Source organism: Myotis brandtii, unplaced genomic scaffold, assembly GCF_000412655.1.
Source record: "Myotis brandtii unplaced genomic scaffold, ASM41265v1 scaffold191, whole genome shotgun sequence".
In the NCBI taxonomy this organism is placed as follows: Eukaryota; Metazoa; Chordata; class Mammalia; order Chiroptera; family Vespertilionidae; genus Myotis; species Myotis brandtii.
The window spans coordinates 168,803-186,185 of NW_005357115.1; the positions used below are offsets into that span (position 1 = coordinate 168,803).

The 17,383-nt window shown below is 40.3% G+C and overlaps 3 protein-coding genes across 4 annotated transcripts in view; 1 reads left to right on the forward strand and 2 right to left on the reverse strand.

Annotated features, from left to right (window-relative positions):
- PRKD3 (protein kinase D3) overlaps positions 1 to 1,534 on the reverse strand; it is a 61,488-nt gene extending 59,954 nt beyond the window's left edge. The window contains exon 1 of the mRNA XM_005864714.2: positions 1,411 to 1,534. The gene's annotated coding sequence lies outside the window, so the exon portion shown is untranslated. The remainder of the gene's footprint in view (positions 1 to 1,410) is intronic.
- The window catches only part of LOC102242739 (interferon-induced, double-stranded RNA-activated protein kinase), a 274,887-nt gene that overhangs the window by 163,696 nt on the left and 93,808 nt on the right, over positions 1 to 17,383 (reverse strand). The window lies entirely within an intron of this gene.
- The window catches only part of QPCT (glutaminyl-peptide cyclotransferase), a 39,826-nt gene that overhangs the window by 1,269 nt on the left and 21,174 nt on the right, over positions 1 to 17,383 (forward strand). The window contains exon 2 of the mRNA XM_014538491.1: positions 260 to 352. Within this exon, the coding sequence (XP_014393977.1) occupies positions 260 to 352 (93 nt within the window). The remainder of the gene's footprint in view (positions 1 to 259; positions 353 to 17,383) is intronic.

The following is a 17,383-nucleotide window of genomic DNA, read 5'->3' on the forward strand; positions in this document are numbered from 1 at the left end:
GCGATGGTGTTGGGGGGGCCAGAGGGGCCGGCTGGGACGGGGGCCGCGCAAGGGGTGCAGAGCAGAGCGCAGTTTCCACCTGAGATTCCTTCCCCCAGCTCCCCACCTTCCCCTCCCCGGTGCTGCCCCGCGGGGGTGGCTGGCAGAGCCCCCAGCACTCGGCACCCGGGCGGACGCATCCAGAGCCCCCGCCGACCGCAGAGGGAACTGAAGTGGCTCCTTGCCATGTGTCTCGGGGTTCCTACTTGGCCATCTTTAAATTCGAGGGCGCACCCCTGCCATCCGAGGGAAGTGCGGTCAGGAGTCACGGACCCAGGCTTCTCCTGGCCGGGAATCCAGGTGGCAGTGCCAGGTGAGTGGGGCGGGGGTGGGAGTGCGGGTGAGCATCTAAGGCAGCGGTTCTCAACCTTCTGGCCCTTTAAATACAGTTCCTCCTGTTGTGACCCAACCATAAAATTATTTTCCTGGCTACTTCATAACTGTAATGTTGCTACTGTGATGAATCGTAATGTAAATACCTGATATGCAGGATGGTCTTAGGCGACCCCTGTGAAACGGTCGTTCGACCGCCAAAGGGGTCGCGACCCACAGGTTGAGAACCGCTGATCTAAAAGGAAAACACGCCGTGTGTTCAATCACTGATGGTTTATGTGAGAAAAGCCCGAGCAGCTGTCCCAGAAACGACCTGATTCTCCTTCTGTCAAAATGTTACCCCCAAAGTAAATGGTGTGGAAACAAGCGAAGGGCTGCAGTCAACAATCCTCCCACCCCCAAGCAGAGGTCAAGAGGGCAGTTTTTGAGAACAGAAAGAAAGTTAAGTGGGTCCCTACTTTTTATACCAAGTCATCCATCTTAATGACTGTCCCAGGATTGAAAGTTAATAAGTGCGAATTTTGCTCTGGCCGGTGTGGTCGGTGGTTAGAGCGTTACCTGAGGACCGAAGGGTCGCGGGTTCGATTCCCGGTCAAGGGCATGTACCTGGGTTGCGACTCCATCCCCGGGTTGGAGGCAACCAGTCGACTATCTTTCTCACATAGATGTTTCTCGCGCTGGCTGGTCCTCCCCCCACTCCCCTTCGTCCCTCTCTCTAAAAGCAATCAATAGAAAAATATCCTTGGGTGAAGATTAAAAAAAAAAAAGGGAAGAAATGAGGATTTTAAAATAATTTCTATCAAAGATGGGACAAGTAAAATCGTATAAACTCTAGTCCTACTCTGAAGCTATGTTTTTCAAAAAACATTCTCAGGAATGGGAGGCTGCTAAATGTCTCGCATCCAGTAGTAGCTCTCATTCCATCTAATTATACCTTATTCTTCAGATGATCCTGCCATTCTTTCACTGTAAAATTGAAAGTAAATTCAGTTGTTTGCCTTCTTTCTTTCTTTCTTTTTTTTAAAAGAATGCTCTTACCTAACTTTGCCTTTTTCTTCCTTCCACTTCCCAGCAGACGTTTTAGTCCAGCCCCAAATATCCTCTCTCGCAGGATTCCCAGGACCTCATTGGAGCTGTTTACAGCCAGTCCCGTCTCACTTGTGACTTCCATTTTCTCTCCTGGTCCTTAAAGAGACAGATGTTAACTCTTCCTAGAAGCAACTTTTCTAAACGAATCAAGCTGCTATTAGAGGCTTAAGGATTTGTGTATGTGTGTGTGAGAGAATTCCACATAACACCTCTCTTTTCTTTATTTGCATTTATATGTGGCTTTATATAATTTACCATTTGATTATATATTATTTATTTTATTTTTTTTAATCCTCACCCAAGGATATGTTTTTATTGATTTTTAGAGAAAGAGGAAAGGGCGGGGGGGGAGAGAGACAGAGAGAGAGAGAGAGAGAGACATAGACATTGATCGGCTGCCTGCCACATGAGACCACTGGGGATCAAACCTGCAACCTAGGTGGGTGCCCTGACCGAGAATGGAACCAGCAACCTTTTCATGTACAGGATGACACTTCAACCAACTGAGCCACGTGACCAGGGCATGTTGATTTTATTTATAATATAGTTAGACTAGAATGACCTGAGCATTTTACTATAATTTGTACTCTGATCATACACTTCAAAATCTCAAGTATCTTTAGAAAGAATTCTGACTTCATAGGCTTTAAGTTGTCTCATAGTTCCTTAAATCATGATGAAGTGTTTAGCTGAAGGCTAATTGATGTTAATTTAGTTTGTCCTTTTTCCTAGATTCCCTTTGAGACTTTCCAGTCCTTGATGTATTGATTCAATAATTGTTTTTTGAGAGGCTACTATGTGCAAGGCACTTACTTAATAGATCTACAGGTAAAACAGCTGTTCTCAGGAACCTAAAGTGCATTAAACAAGATATGTGAAAATCTCTAATACCGAGAAGAGAGTATAAAAAAAAAAAAAAGCAGGAAGCAAAATAAATAGCTAGCAGATGTTAGAGAAGCACAAGACATTCCCCTGACCTGGGGAAGGGTAAGTGCATGGGAAAAGAGAATTTAGCTAGGTTTTGAAGAAAGAGTAGGATTTGGAAATACGGGGAGAGGAATGGGGAAAAAAAAAAAGAAAATTCTTGTTGGAAGCAACAGTGAGCAAAGGCACATAGGTGTGAAAACATGGGCACATTTGTGAACTAAGCAGTTCAGTTAGGCTGAGCCATTGGGTTTTTTTCTTCACAATTTAAAAAAATTGAGATGTAATTTATAAACCATAAAATCCACTCTTTAAACGTGTGCAATTTACTGGGTTTTAGTACATTTATAAAGTTATGCAATATCACACCATCTAATTTGAGAATATTTTTATTACCCCCAAAAGCAATCCCAGGCCCTACAGCAGTCACTCCTCATTACCCCCTGAGTTGGCCAGCCCACCCAGTGGGCTCCCAACAGAGTCACAGGGGTGTTTGCAGTTAGAAGCCCTCACCTGAATGGTGCCTGTGGAGGGGATACTGGCAGGGCATCTGCTGTATCTGCTCCATAAGGCTGCAACTTCCGGCTTACAAATCTGTATCTCTAGCCGCCCCCCTCCTGCCCATCTCTCTTAAAAAAAAAAAAAAATCAATGGAAAAATATTCTTCCAAATCTGTATCTCTAGCCCCCACCTCCTGCCCATCTCTTAAAAAAAAAAAAATCAATGGAAAAATATCCTTTGATCTCTTTCTGTAACCACCTGAATGTCCCAGAGAAAGATCACAATTTCAGCGTGTCCCTAACTGAACTCATCTTTTCTTCTTCCTCTACGTGTTTCCAATCTGAGCACATAGTACCACCGTCTGTTTAGTCATCCAAGACAGAAACTTCTTAGTCAGCCTAAATTCCTTTTCTCTTTTCTCCAAATCTAATCGGTGGCTAAACCCCACCAATTTCATACAATCATGTTTCCTGTGTTGTATGCCCTTTCTTCTTTTCCACTATTACCATCTTAGTTCAGGCCTTTCATTAACTCTCACCTGATCTACTGAAAGGATTGAAGAGATTTCCCTGCCTCGAATCTTCTCTTCTTTAACCCACTCTCCACTCTGCCACCAGAGCAATAGTTCTAAAATGCGGAATCGATCCTATGATTCCCTGAGCCTCAAATCCTTCAGTTGCTAACCAGTGTCTTTCTCGTGCTAACTTTAGAGCACGGCATGCCCCCTTCCATGGGCCCCTTCCTGCTTTCTCATATTGCTAACCCCCATTCTTCATATATCTAGGATCTCAGGCAGTGGTGGACTTTTGTTCATGCAACACTTGTCTCCCCCTTTTCCACCTGGTAAACATTTCAAAGACTCATTCCGTTCCAGTAGTCTTCTGGGATGCCTTTCCTGTCTACTTCAGGCCTGATGGGAATAACCATTCCTTTCTTCCATAGCACCTGTGACACATCTTTACCCTAATCTCTCTCTTACTAAACTGTAAGAGAGCAGGAGTCATATCTAATTCATCCTTACATCCCTTGCAAAGTGCCTTTCCCAGTCTTAGTCTTCCGCTGACACGGTTGAATACTAGAAATTTGGGAGTCATTGCAGAGGGTGGAGAATGAAACTATGGAAAAGGATGACATTACCCTGCAGGAAGACCAGGGGCAGGAATTACATTCCTTGGTGGTGTGTTATGCTGAAGGATGCAGGATTCTATGTTTGACTCCAGAGCCTCTGTGCTTTTCACTAATCATGTAAATACTAAAGAAGGTCCATTCTTTTTGGCAATGATAAGTTAATGATTTGTTGACTCTGGTGAAAGAGGTGTCAGGAGAAGACTGAGGGCCAAAGGCGAACAAGTGAATTGAAGAGGTAAATGGAAGATGAGAGGAAGATACAGAGAATACACTGGTAGTTCTCAGATTTTCAGATTTCAATGACGAATACATTTACAAAAAATTGGAGACTGAGTTGTCAACTTCTTGTTTTGCTGATTAAGAACATTAAAATAAAGCAAGAGCTCAAAACCACTAATCATTAGGGAAATGCAAATAAAAACTACAGTGAGATACTACCTCCTACCCATCAAGTGTTGGCAGGAATTTGGAAAAGTTGGAATCCTTATGCACTGTTGATAGGAATGTAAAATGGTGCAGCTGCTGTGGAAAAACAGTATAGCTGTTCCTCAAAAATTAAAAATAGGATTATCATATGATTCATCAATTATACTTTTGGGTATATATCCAAATGAATTGAAAGCAAGGTCTTGAAAAGATATTTGTACACCCATGTTCATAGCAGCATAAGCCAACCAGATGTCCATTAGAAGAGTGAATAAGCAAAATTTAGTGTATACATATAATGGAATACTATTCAGTTTTAAAAAGGAAGGAAGTTCTTATACAACATGAAAGCATCTTGAGGACATCATGCTAAATGAAATAAGCCAGACACAAAAAGACAAATACTGTATGATTCCATTTACGTGAGGTACCTAGATAGTCAAATATGGAGAGACAGAACGTAGAATGGCAGTTGCCAAAGGCTGGAAGGAGGAGGGAATGGGGAGTCATTATTTAATGGGTAAAGAGTTCTCGATATGGATGGTGGTGATGGTTGTGCAACAATGTGAATATATTAAATGCCACTGAACTGTACTCGTAAAATGGTTAAGATGATAAATTTTATGTTATGTGTATTTTACCATAATTGAACAACAGCTGAGCAAAAAAACAAACTCAAGATTTATTAAGTTAATTTAGAAATTATTATATAATTTTTAAAATGTAACATCAAGTATGAAGGAAAAATATAAGAATGAAGATTAGCTTTTTTATTAAATACAATTACCTTATTAATAATAAAACACATTTTCTTCTTAATTTTCTCATTTTGTAACAGACTGAGAAAACATAGTCCTGAACAGGCATTAATATGGAACTGGCACTTGAGAACTAATGGTGTTAGCTACATTAAAATGGAAGCAAAGGGCAAGAGGACAATAATGAAAGAAGGTAGCAGGGTTCATGGAAGATCATTGTGTACCTGTTATTATTGGTTAGGCTGTACTATTACATGCTATGATGCATCAGATACTCTTTATATTTCTGTCAGGCACTCCTTTAAGTAATCATAATGTATTTGTTTTCAGACATTTAGTATTTTATTGAAAATGTAGTATACTGACAGTTCCCTACTCTTGTAAAGATTATACTTTCAAAGTCTTTTACAAATTAAAGTATATGCTAAAGATATGTGTGTGCGCACTGTAAAATCATCATTATGTAACGAGCTGCATAATTTGATAAACATATGAAATACTAACACACAGAGATGTGCATAATTAGGCTGTTATCTAACCACTATGCCATGTTTCTCTCACAGTTTTGGTCTCTAAAAGACCTGAGTAATAATTTATACTGTATCCTGTGTGGTCCTGAATGTCATAAGCCATTAGCTTGTTTTCTGATTGGTGTTCATTTTCTGTAATCTAAGAGTAGAATTTAAAGAAGGGGACCAGTTTGCCTCAATGTGGAATGAAGATGCATAGTTTAGCCTGGCCAGCATGGCTCAGTGGTTGAGCGTTGATCTATGAACCAGGAGGTCACGGTTCGATTCCCCGTCGGGGCACATGTCCAGGTTGTGGGCTTTATCCCCTGTGTAGGGCATGCAGGAAGCAGTCGATCATTGAATCTCTCTCATCATTGATTTTTCTGTCTCTCTCCCCCTCTCCCTTCCTCTCTGAAAGCAATAAAAATATATCTTACTAAAAAAAGAAAAATTTGAAAAAAAGATGCACAGTTTATCTATGGGCACTTCATTTGTTTATGAAATTTCCTCCCAGCCCACTTTTCTAAAATTACAATTTTGTTTCTTCTTAATTTGAAGTATATATTTAATCTTAAACTGTTAGAAGGATTTTCTTGGAGAACTAAACAGATACATCATGAAAGTAAATTAATATCATTTGCTTTCTTACAGGTCTCTAAATTCAAACTTTAGTGTTCCCCATAATAGGTATGTGATTTACTGAGTAAAACCCACAAAAGATCATGGTTTGGCCGGTGACAGAAGGGGATTAGTCTTACTAAAATTGTATGCTGAGTAATTTAGCTTCTTCTTAAGGGAAATTTAGGTACACTCTTGGCCTGGTGCTGATGCTCAGCTCTGTTGAAATGCTTTTTCAAACATTAAAATTGAAGGTGGATAAGTTCATTTAATTTATTATAGTCTGGATAATGATGTAAATACAGACCATTGGGCAGAAAGGATTTTTTATGACCACAGTCTGTATTGTTTTAGAAGTCCTAAAACACTTGAAATACTATGCTAATATTTTCAGATATATAAATAAAACAAACAGCATAAATTCATTCTAATTTTAACCAAAAATAAATATATATGAACATATGTGGTTTAAGGCAGAATTTGGGTTATGATAGTGTGTTGCAACTTTCTATTATTAATAGCTATGTGTGGCATAGTCAAATTGTTTTTTAAATGACTGCTGCTATTTTCTGTGAATTTGTGTCATTTTTATTTGCTTTTTTAACATTCTATTTTTGAATCCTGTGGAAAGAGATTTTAGAGTCCTTCTTCCTCTTTTATTTGAGGCTGCTGTGCCTCACCTGAATCTTAAAAACAAGCTTTACTTTTTTGGTATGACTTGAAAATTATTCTTGGAACAATTGTCCTTTCATGAAGAGTCAGAAAGGGACTAATTAACCATCACAATTAATACTGTATCAAGATGACAAAATTGAGAAAAAGAGCACTTTTATAGTTAAGTCTGATTACAGTCTGTGTAGCCTGATCAGTAGAAAAAACCTCACAATTTTATATCATTAAAACATAGATTGCCGAAACCGGTTTGGCTCAGTGGATAGAGCGTCGGCCTGTGGACTGAAAGGTCCCAGGTTCGATTCCGCTCAAGGGCATGTACCTTGGTTGCTGGCACATCCCCAGTAGGAGATGTGCAGGAGGCAGCTGATCGATGTTTCTCATCGATGTTTCTAACTCTCTGTCTCTCTCCCTTCCTCTCTGTAAAAAATCAATAAAATATATTTTAAAAAAAAACATAGATAAATAGAATAGAATATCTTGGAAAATCCATAAGTGACCCCCCAAAACAAAAGACAACAAAGTGTCTCAGCCGTGACTTAAATCATATTAACTTACAGTTTAGTATTGACTCTTTTTGAAAAGTTCACCTTTTCCCCTTCTAATAAATATGGCATTAGATATCTGATTAAAGGAGAGAAAGCAACACCAAATGCTTATTCTGCTTGTAACTTGGAAATAAAATAATTTCACAGGTGTCTGGCTTTACATTCAGCAAAAGTTCACCTTGGCACAGTAAACGTTGGATTTTACTGACTACTGAAATGTTCTCCTTTGAAACTGGAAAAACCTGTAGGTTAGAGTAAAAGTGCACTGGCTGCCGTGGAACTGGCTTTGCGTGCCCCTGGGCAGGTTATTTAACTTCCCTGTGCTTTAATTTTCTCATTAACAATGAAGATAATAATATCTCTCATCATCCTAATTTATAGAATTAGAGGTTCTTTAAAAACTGATTATTGACACACCTAACATCCTTGATCATATTTTTAACTTAACACCATAAAAATGTAGCCAGTAACTTTGAATGGAAACAAGTTCTTGAGCTAACAGCTTTTTGTCTTTCACATACTATCATTAATATAGTCCAGAAATTGGTGCCTTGTCACCTACTTGATCCTGTAAGATGCAAAATAAGTTTATTATAGACAATTTTTTGAATAAAAAGTTGAAATGTATCTATAAATATAGATATATACACTATATGTTTATCTACGCTTGATAACAATCAATTGACTAAAACTTCACATTGCAGTCAGTTTGGGTATTGTATCGATCAAGTCTCTTCATTGAGTTGTAAGGAGATGAAATTTCTCTTTGCTTCTCCTTTCTTGATTCTCTCTAGTCTCCTCTCTTTGAGTGAAGTAAAATTCATTTTTTTTTTTGAATTTTGAAGCCTTTTCTTTTTCAGAGCCCACAGAGAAAAATCAATTTTAAAAAACCAGGACACAGTAAAAGAATGAAAGGAATTTTGCTTGGGGGCAGGATTAGTGTTGGGAAAAGGAATCCGGGTTTATGAAGCATGTTCTCCCTGCTTTCAGAGGAGCATGAACTGCTATCCTAAAGGGCTGGGGAGGGAGAGGGCCAGAAAACCAGGGGAAAGAGGTTTTCTTCCCTAAGTTTTATTGTCACCTTGACCTCTGATCTGTGGTGAAAGGAGTTGGGAAGATTTACAGGAAATCTGGATTCCTGAGATTTCTAGGGAACAGCAAAAGTCTGACTCTGTATTGCAGAAGCAAACTTGTTTTTTTGGCAAACATTTTCATTCCATTATTGAAAGCAGTGGTGGATGGATTTGGGCAGGGATATAATGTGGGCCGCTTTATATTCTCCATGGCTATTAAAGGCACAAAAGGCAGTGTTGCTTGATGGTTAGAGCATCGGCCTGAGCACCAAAGGGTCACAAGTTCTATTCCAAGTTTAGGGCATGTGCTTGGGTTGTGGGTTCGCTCCCTGCTCCTTGTCCGGCATACGTGGGAGGCAGCCAGTTGATGTGTCTCTCTTAACATTGATGCTCCTCTCTCTCTCTCTTTCTCTCCCTCTTCCTCTCCCTTTCTCCCTCTCTCCCTCTCTCCCTCTCTCTCTCCCTCCCCCTCTCCTTCCCTCCCTCCTCCCTCCCTTCACTGTCTTTGAACTCTTCACTGTCTTTGAAAAGCAATGGAAAAAATATCCTCAGGTGAGGGTTAACAAAGAAACAAAAATGGCAAGGTGTTTCTGCAGAGGCAAAAAGCAAGGGGAAAGTTGGGAGGTTTGAATCTAAATTGCCTGCTCCATAATTAGTCTAGGGCTGGCCCACTTTACCAATCTTTTTTTACCATTGCCCTCAGGGCCTGACAAAATAGCTACTACACAACATGATTATTAATGTCATCATTAATCTATTATGTGGTTTTTGCTAATGTATTTCTCAGAGTATGTGATTAATGCAGTGGTTCTCAGTCCTGCTAGAATCACCTGGGGAATTTTAAAGAAACCTGATGTCCAGACCACACACGAGCCTAATTTTATCAGAACCTGTAGGGGTGGCACCTAGCCATTTTTTAAAAACAAAAACAAAAATCTTTCTAGATGATTCCATTGGCTTCATGTATTATCTCTCCTAGGTAAAATAGTTTAACACAGCAGTTCTCACATGTTTTGGTCTCTCAGGACCACAAATAGCTTTTGCTTATGTGCATTGTGTCTATTAATATTTATTGTATTGAAAATGAAACCAGATATTATATATATGTTCGATTATGGATATAAAAATAACAAAAGCTGTATATCAGTATATTTTAAATAACATTTTCTTATGAAACCACTACGTTTTCTAAAACAGAAAGAATTTTATGAGAGGATTGGCATTTTTGAACATTTAAAAAAATTTAATGTGTGAGTTATTAGAAAACAATTGGATTTATTTATGTATTCAATCTGCTGTAGTATGTTATTTTGGTTGAAGTATATGAAGAAAATTTGGCCCCACTCTAACATGTAATAGAAAAAAGAAAGAATATTTTAAAGTCTCTTCAGATAATTCTGGATAATTTTTTTTTGTTATTAAACCAAAGCATGACAAATGGCAATGTCATAAAAAATTGCTGCAATGTGGAATCTGAAACCATACAAATAATAATTTTTACTCCATGACATTAAAATGCATTGGTCTCTCTTATACTTTGAATGGATCTTTTCTCTATGATTGGGCAAAGAGCATTTGGAAAATGTTGGTTCACTGAGTTTTGCAGATATTCCAAATGTCGAACATTTCATTATATAGTATTTTTAAAATTACGTTTGTTAAAATTGACTTTGTCAGAAAAGTTGTTATTATCAGGAAACTGTCAAGCTTATGGTAGCAGATACAAGTTTTCTAAAATTCCCATTTTTACTTGAAAGATCCAAGTTCTGTCATTGGCTATAAATACTGTCAGTTATTATTCTTGAAGGCATAGGCAAACTTTATTCATTTTCTTTTTAAAAAAAAATCTTTATTGTATAAAGTATTACTTTATTCATTTTCAAACAAATACCTGCCAAATATACAAGTCTGAATAACAACAGCTTACCAGTAAATTATTCTTCCAAGCAGAGTAGAATTTTATGATAAAAGCAGATGGCTCTTCATGCATCTCAAACAATTGAGGTGCTTTTCCTTGAGACAGCTGTCCAGTATGTAGCAGAAGTACTTTATTTGTACCTCCCAGGTTGTCATGAAGAATAGTAAGAGGTACTCTCAACTTCTGCTTCCAGTCAAGATGGAGTAACAGGCTGGATTTGTCATCCCATCTTAAAAAAAATAAACAATAATATTCAAATATTGGAAAACAGGCATTCCAGGAGAGCAATGAAAGAAGGAAAAAGAAAGTCATGAGCTGGACTTTCCCCATATGGCTGTTTAGAGAGAATTTCCAGGATGCTGTGGAGGCAGGAATTCAAACAAAGCCAGGGGGTCTCTGTGAGATGAAATGACAGACTTGAGAATATGGGAAGGCCAAGTGGCTATAATTTGCAGGACAGAATGTGGGAGGAGAGAAGACAAGCTTCATGTAGGGAGCCCTTCAGAGAGCAGTAAAGATTTCTTCATAAGACTTCAGCTGAGGATGGATCTGCCTATGCATATGAAGAAACTACGCAAGTTGGAAGAATAAACTGCTAAAAAGGAGCAGACATAACAAGCCCGAGAGCTCAGACACGGTCAAGAGTATTTTGTGTTTCCACCAGAATGGAAAAATTTCAAAATACAAGGGGCAAAAAGTAGAATACCCAGAGTATTGTTTCATTGGGGGTCAAATTACACCCAGATTACAGGCTGCTCAGTTCCAGCCTAACAAAATTTAGAAACAAGCCTCCACAGGATCGAACTCTTTCCCACTCAACTGTGTCTCAGAACAAAGATCAAGAATATTTAAGGAAATAACACGTATGTCCAGCACCCAAAAAAGTAAAATTCATAACATCTGGTCTCTAATAAAAAAAAATTACCAAGCATGCAAAGAAGTGGGAACATACAACCCATAATCAGGAGAAAAATTAAAGAAACACACACACACGAAAACAAAAAGAAACAAAAAAATGGCACAGATGATAAATTAGATAAGAATAGTAAAACAGCTGTCATAATTATATTCCATATATTCAAAGGTAGAGAAAAGGTTGAGCATGTTAAGAAGAGACACAGATGGTATGAAGAAAATCCAAATTAAACATCTAGAGAAGGCAAAAAAGCAATGTCTGGGACAAAAAGAACACTGGATGGAATTAACAACAGATCAGACACTGCCAATGAAAGACTAGTGAACTTGAAGACGTAGAAATATAAACTAGACAAGTAAACTAGACAAAAAGTAGAAAAAATAGAGCGCTAGTGACCTGTAGGAAAACTTCAAAGAACTTTATATATATAAAAGCCTAAGCAACTGTTTGACTGTTCAACCAGTAGCTACGATGCACACTGACCACCAGGGGGCAGACGCTCAATGCATGGGCATGGAAACATGGAACAGACTGATGAATCTCAGAGGGAAGTGGGGAGAGGGGAGGGTGGGAAGAGATCAACCAAAGATCTTATATGCATATTAGAGGCCCAGTACACAGATTTGTGCACCAGTGGGGTCCCTTGGCCTGGCCTGTGGGGATTGGGCCGAATCCGTGCACCAGGTCTCCAACATCCCCCAAGGGGTCCTGGTTTGCGAGAGGGCACAGACCAGGCCCCACTGGTGCACAAATCCATGCACCGGGCCTCTAGTCCTATATAATAAAAGGCTAATATGCAAATAGATCGAACAGTGGAATGACTGGTCACTATGACACGCACTGACGACCAGGGGGCAGATGCTCAACGCACAAGCTGCCCCCTGGTGGTCAGTGCACTCTCATAGGGGGAGCGCCGCTCAGCTAGAAGCTGGGCTCACCGCTGGGGGAGCACAGTGGTGATAGTGGGAGCTTCTCCCGCCTCCGCGGCAGTGCTAAGAACCCCTCGGGGGATGTCTGCCTGCCAGCTTAGGCCCGTGGTGAGTCGGACATCCCCGAGGGGTCCCAGACTGCAAGAGGGTGCAGGCCGGGCCGAGGGACCCCCCCCACCCCCAGTGCACGAATGTTGTGCACCGGTCCTCTAGTTTAATTGGAATCCCTCAAGGAGGGGGAATAAAAATTTGAGAAATAATGGCAAAATTTTTCCAAATTTGATGAAAACTTAAAACCCACTGGTCCAAGAAACTTTATGAACCCCAAGCAAAAGAACGTAAAAAAACAAACAAAGAAAAAACCCCACCAAGGCATATCGTAGTCAAATTGCTTAAAAGCTGTGATAAAGAGAAAAATCTTAAGACAGACTGAGGCACATTGCATGCAGAGGAACAAAGATTAGGATGACAGTCAATTTCTTATCAGATACAAAGTAAGCAACAAGATATTTGAGCAACATCTTTATTTTTTAAAAGTATATTTTTATTGATTTCAGAGAGGAAGGGAGAGGGAGGGAGAGAGAAACATCAGTGATGAGAGAGAATCGCCCGCAATCTATTGGCTGTCTCCTGCATGCCCCACACTGGGGATGGAGCCCGCAACCCTGGGCATGTACCCTGACCCGAAATCGAATATTGACCTTCTCGATCATAGGTCTATGCTGAACCACTGAGCTACACTGGCCAGGCAAAAAACCTACTTTGTATGTATTATAAGAAAACAGTTTAAAAGTAAAAAGGATGGAAAAAATATACCTTGCTAAGGCTAATTTAAAAAAAGTTAAGTGGCTATATTAAGAATAGAAAAAAAGTAAATTTCAGAGCAAAAAATATTACCAAGTATAAAGAGGTTTACTTCATAATGATAAAGAGGTCAAATTTTCAAAAAGAAATATAATCATAAACATTTATGCACTTAATAAGAAGGCTTAGACACATTATGTAAAAATTAATAGAACCAAAAGAAATAGGCAAATCCACAATTATAGTCAGAGATTTTAACACAACTCTCATAGTAATCAATAGGACAGGTAGACAGAAAATTCGTTATTATATGGTGGATTTGGGGAACATTACCAAATACCTAGATCTAAATGACATTTATAAAGCATTCTATCCAATAACAGAAGAATACACACCTTTTTCATGTACAGAAGGAATATTTACCAAGATGGGTCATATTCTGGGCTATAAAACAGTTCTCAAAAAAATTTTAAGGATTCATTCATACCAAGTCTGTTCCCTGACCATGACAGAATTAAATTTGAAATCAATAACAAAAATATATCAGGGCAATCCTTAACTATTTGGAAACTAAATAACACAATTTAAATAACCCATGGGTAAGAAATGGATATGTTCAATCTCTTGATTACGCTGACGGTTTTATGTTATAAACATGTTAAAACCCATCAGGTTGTATACTTTAAATATGTTCAGTTTAATGAAGTTTAATTATATCTCAAAAAAGCTGTTAAAAAGACATGTAATGTACTCAAAAGTTGAATTTTTTTAAAATATATTTTATTGATTCTTTATAGAGAGGAAGGGAGAGGGATAGAGAGTTAGAAACATTGATGAGAGAGAAACATCGATCAGCTGCCTCCTGCACACCCCCTACTGGGGATGTGCCCGCAACCAAGGTACATGCCCTTGACTGGAATCGAACCTGGGACCCTTCAGTCCGCAGGCCGACGCTCTATCCACTGGGCCAAACTAGTTAGGGCAAAAGTTGAAATTTAATAATAACCACAATTTTTATTGTTTCATCAATGATATTCTTAAGTGAGACTAGCTCTTTTTCTTTTCTTTTATCACACTGTCCTCCTCTCTCCCTCTCTCTCCCTCTCTCTTTCTCTCTCTCTCTCTCTCTTTTCTCTGCCATGCAGGGCAGTGAAGAATACAATGACTACAAGTACAGTTTTTTTGGTAATAGTACAGCTTTTTGTGTCCTGTCTTGGTAAGTGCCAAGATGCGAGAGTTTTACCCGCCATTGCTTTTGCAATATTAGTGCAAACTTAATACAGTGAGAAAAAGGAAATCTTGCTTTGGTATTATGATAAAAATTGAGTTGACCTCGCAGACATCTAGAAGGGTCTTGGAGAATCCCCGGGGGCCCATGGATCACATTTTGAGAACTTGTTTTAACAGAAGTTTCTGGTCATGAATGCTTTAGTCCATTGGTGTCACTTTACAGGGGGGACCAAGTGTATGAAAATCCTGCCAAGGCAACTGCATGGGGGAGATCTTTTTTAGCAGTTGGGTTCTCAATGTGCTTCAAACCAACAGGATAGAGTTTGTACTATAATAAAAACGATAATGACTCCACCTGTGACCAGGGCTATCCTTGCATAAACAAAATTTTTTGCAGTGATGAAAAACAGCCTCAAATTGTTTAATTAAATGTAATAGTCATGGGTTATCTTCTACAGGAAGAGTCTAAAGAGTGGAAAAGTTGCAGTAATGAAAAAAAATAGCAGATATTAAAAAAAAATAGTAGATACCAGGAATTTCTGACAGTTTCCAGAGTGATGGGGGGGGGGGGCGGGGGAAATGAAGGAAAGGGGAGAAGGACATTTAGTATATAAGGCGCAAGAAAAGATATGAATAAAGAAGGTAGGGATACATAAATAGAGAGCTGTGTTGGGTTTGTAGATTTACAGCAAGTTGTCAGGAAAGCCCACATGTGTAAAACACCATTTACTAACATCAGCTTCTTATGCAAAATGTTTTAGATCTGTTCAAGATACATTATACAAATGCATTAGTGGTGGAGACAGGAATGCACTGCTCAGATCCCCCTTCAGGGAGGGACTGTTCCTGCTGTTAGTGTTCTTGGCAGACAGCCGCTAGCTGTCAAGTCCTTTGGCTGCAGAGAGCTGCTTGCAGGAAGTACCCCATTGAAGTGGGGGTATAAAGCTCCAGCAATTCTGACTCACTGTGGGGCAACTCTGCCAGGCGATTTCAGCTCCTGGGCTCCCTACGGGGCTAGGTGAGGCTGTGGAGAGGGGCCCACTTCCCCACTACATTTACTCTCAGCTCAGTTGTGTTCCTCCCGCCCCCTCCCTCAGGGGTTTGTCCCAAGGGCACTCCCTAATACACATCCTGAATGCTAAACTCTGTCTCAGAGTCTGCTTCCTGTAGATCCAAACTGCAACCGCATCTTATTGACTTAAATACAACCAAACTTGGAGAACCCTCAGGAATGGAAAATCAAGTTATGTGTTAACATTTTAACTCAAGCTTTTCCTTATTTCTTATTTTGAATTGCTTATACTTAGCATGATATTATCTTTAACTTCTTGTTTCATATAGCTTTGCTATTTCCGCCTCCCATTTTTAAAAAATAGAAACCATATTGTAGAAAGATAAAAAGGTAATAGGGTAAGAAAAACGATTAGGCTGATGGTTAGTTACCTAGACACTCAGTAAACCCACTATTTCAAGGTTGGTCTAGGCCAGTGGTCGGCAAACTGCGGCTTGTGAGCCACATGCGGCTCTTTGGCCCCTTGAGTGTGGCTCTTCCACAAAATACCACGTGCGGGCGCGCACGTACAGTGAGATTGAAACTTCTTGGCCCATGCACAGAAGTTGGCATTTTGTGGAAGAGCCACACTCAAGGGGCCGAAGAGCCGCATGTGGCTCGGGAGCCGCAGTTTGCCAACCACTGGTCTAGGCAACAAGACAGGAAACGTATGGAGACATGTGATAGTGGTTTTGTTCTGAATATTGTACTGTCCGTGAATGTAATAAAGAAGCTATTTAATTTTGCGTAAGCCTGAAGGGTCCAATTGTCTTCAAAACTCTCGGACATGAATAGGGTTAGTAATTCGGAACATCAGGAAAATAGGTGCTTAAATCCTGTCTTCCCCTGTAGCTCCAGAGGAGGGCAGAGCAGTGTCTTCTCAGGTCAGCCCTCTCTTTTAAACTCATTCTAACAGCCAAGCCTAGAAAATAGTCCAAGTCAGCCAGAAGGCTGGCTCCATTACCTTCAGACATTTGCTCTCGGGGAAACAGGTAAGTTTCAACGTGTCCTGTTGTGATATTTTTTGGGATCTATATGTTCCTAGGAGATGACTCAGGAGAGGCCACGCCCTCATTCTCACTGTGCAAGAAAAAGAGGATGGTGCAGTCATTGTCCCGACAACTTAGACCAGACACCCACAAAGTAGCGATACTGTTTTAATTTTTCCAGGATTATCTTGATCAGTGATCTTTGATGCTACAAAGTAAGTTCAGTTGTGTTTAGCTCTACCTTTTGAGGGGCTGCATTGCAGAAGAAGACTGCCTAAAGAACCACTGGGAACATTCTAGATCTTACTTATGTCAGGTAATCCCTTTAACCAGACTTACCCAGTTTGGCAAGGTTAAGAGTGAGAAAATAGGAGAGGTAAGATGGGCTCAGGGTTCAGGCTTTGTATGGAGGACGGGGAGTCTCAGTTTGCACATCTGTAAATCGGTATGATGTTTATGAAGACTAAATGAGGGGACATGGGACAAGCACCCAGGACAGTGCCCGGTACAGAACTGTGGGAAAAGAGCTGTGGGAAGACACTTCATAACCGCACCGGGTCTGATGAAACCTCGCTCCCCTTGCTCTTCCCAGCGATGGCCCTGGAGATCATAAAAATGCCTCTCCCCGTCTCTTCCTTCCTTCTCCTCGTCCTCCCCAAGACAAGGAAGCAGCCGTCTCCGTTCCCCGGGATTCGGAAGCTCCAGCCTTCCAGAACAGCCCAGCCCGGGGGTTGCTAAGGTCGAGATGGGGGAGGTGGGGGTGGGGAGAGGAGAGCTGCGGCTTCAGCCTGCGCAGCGCAGCGGGGAGGCGACGGGGAGGAGATGGGGGGGCGGGCGCAGTTCACCCCAGGGTGGAGAAGAGGGAAGGCGAAGGACGCGCGCTCCCAGGCTCGTGACCGTGACCGCAGGCGGCGCAGGGACCGGGGCG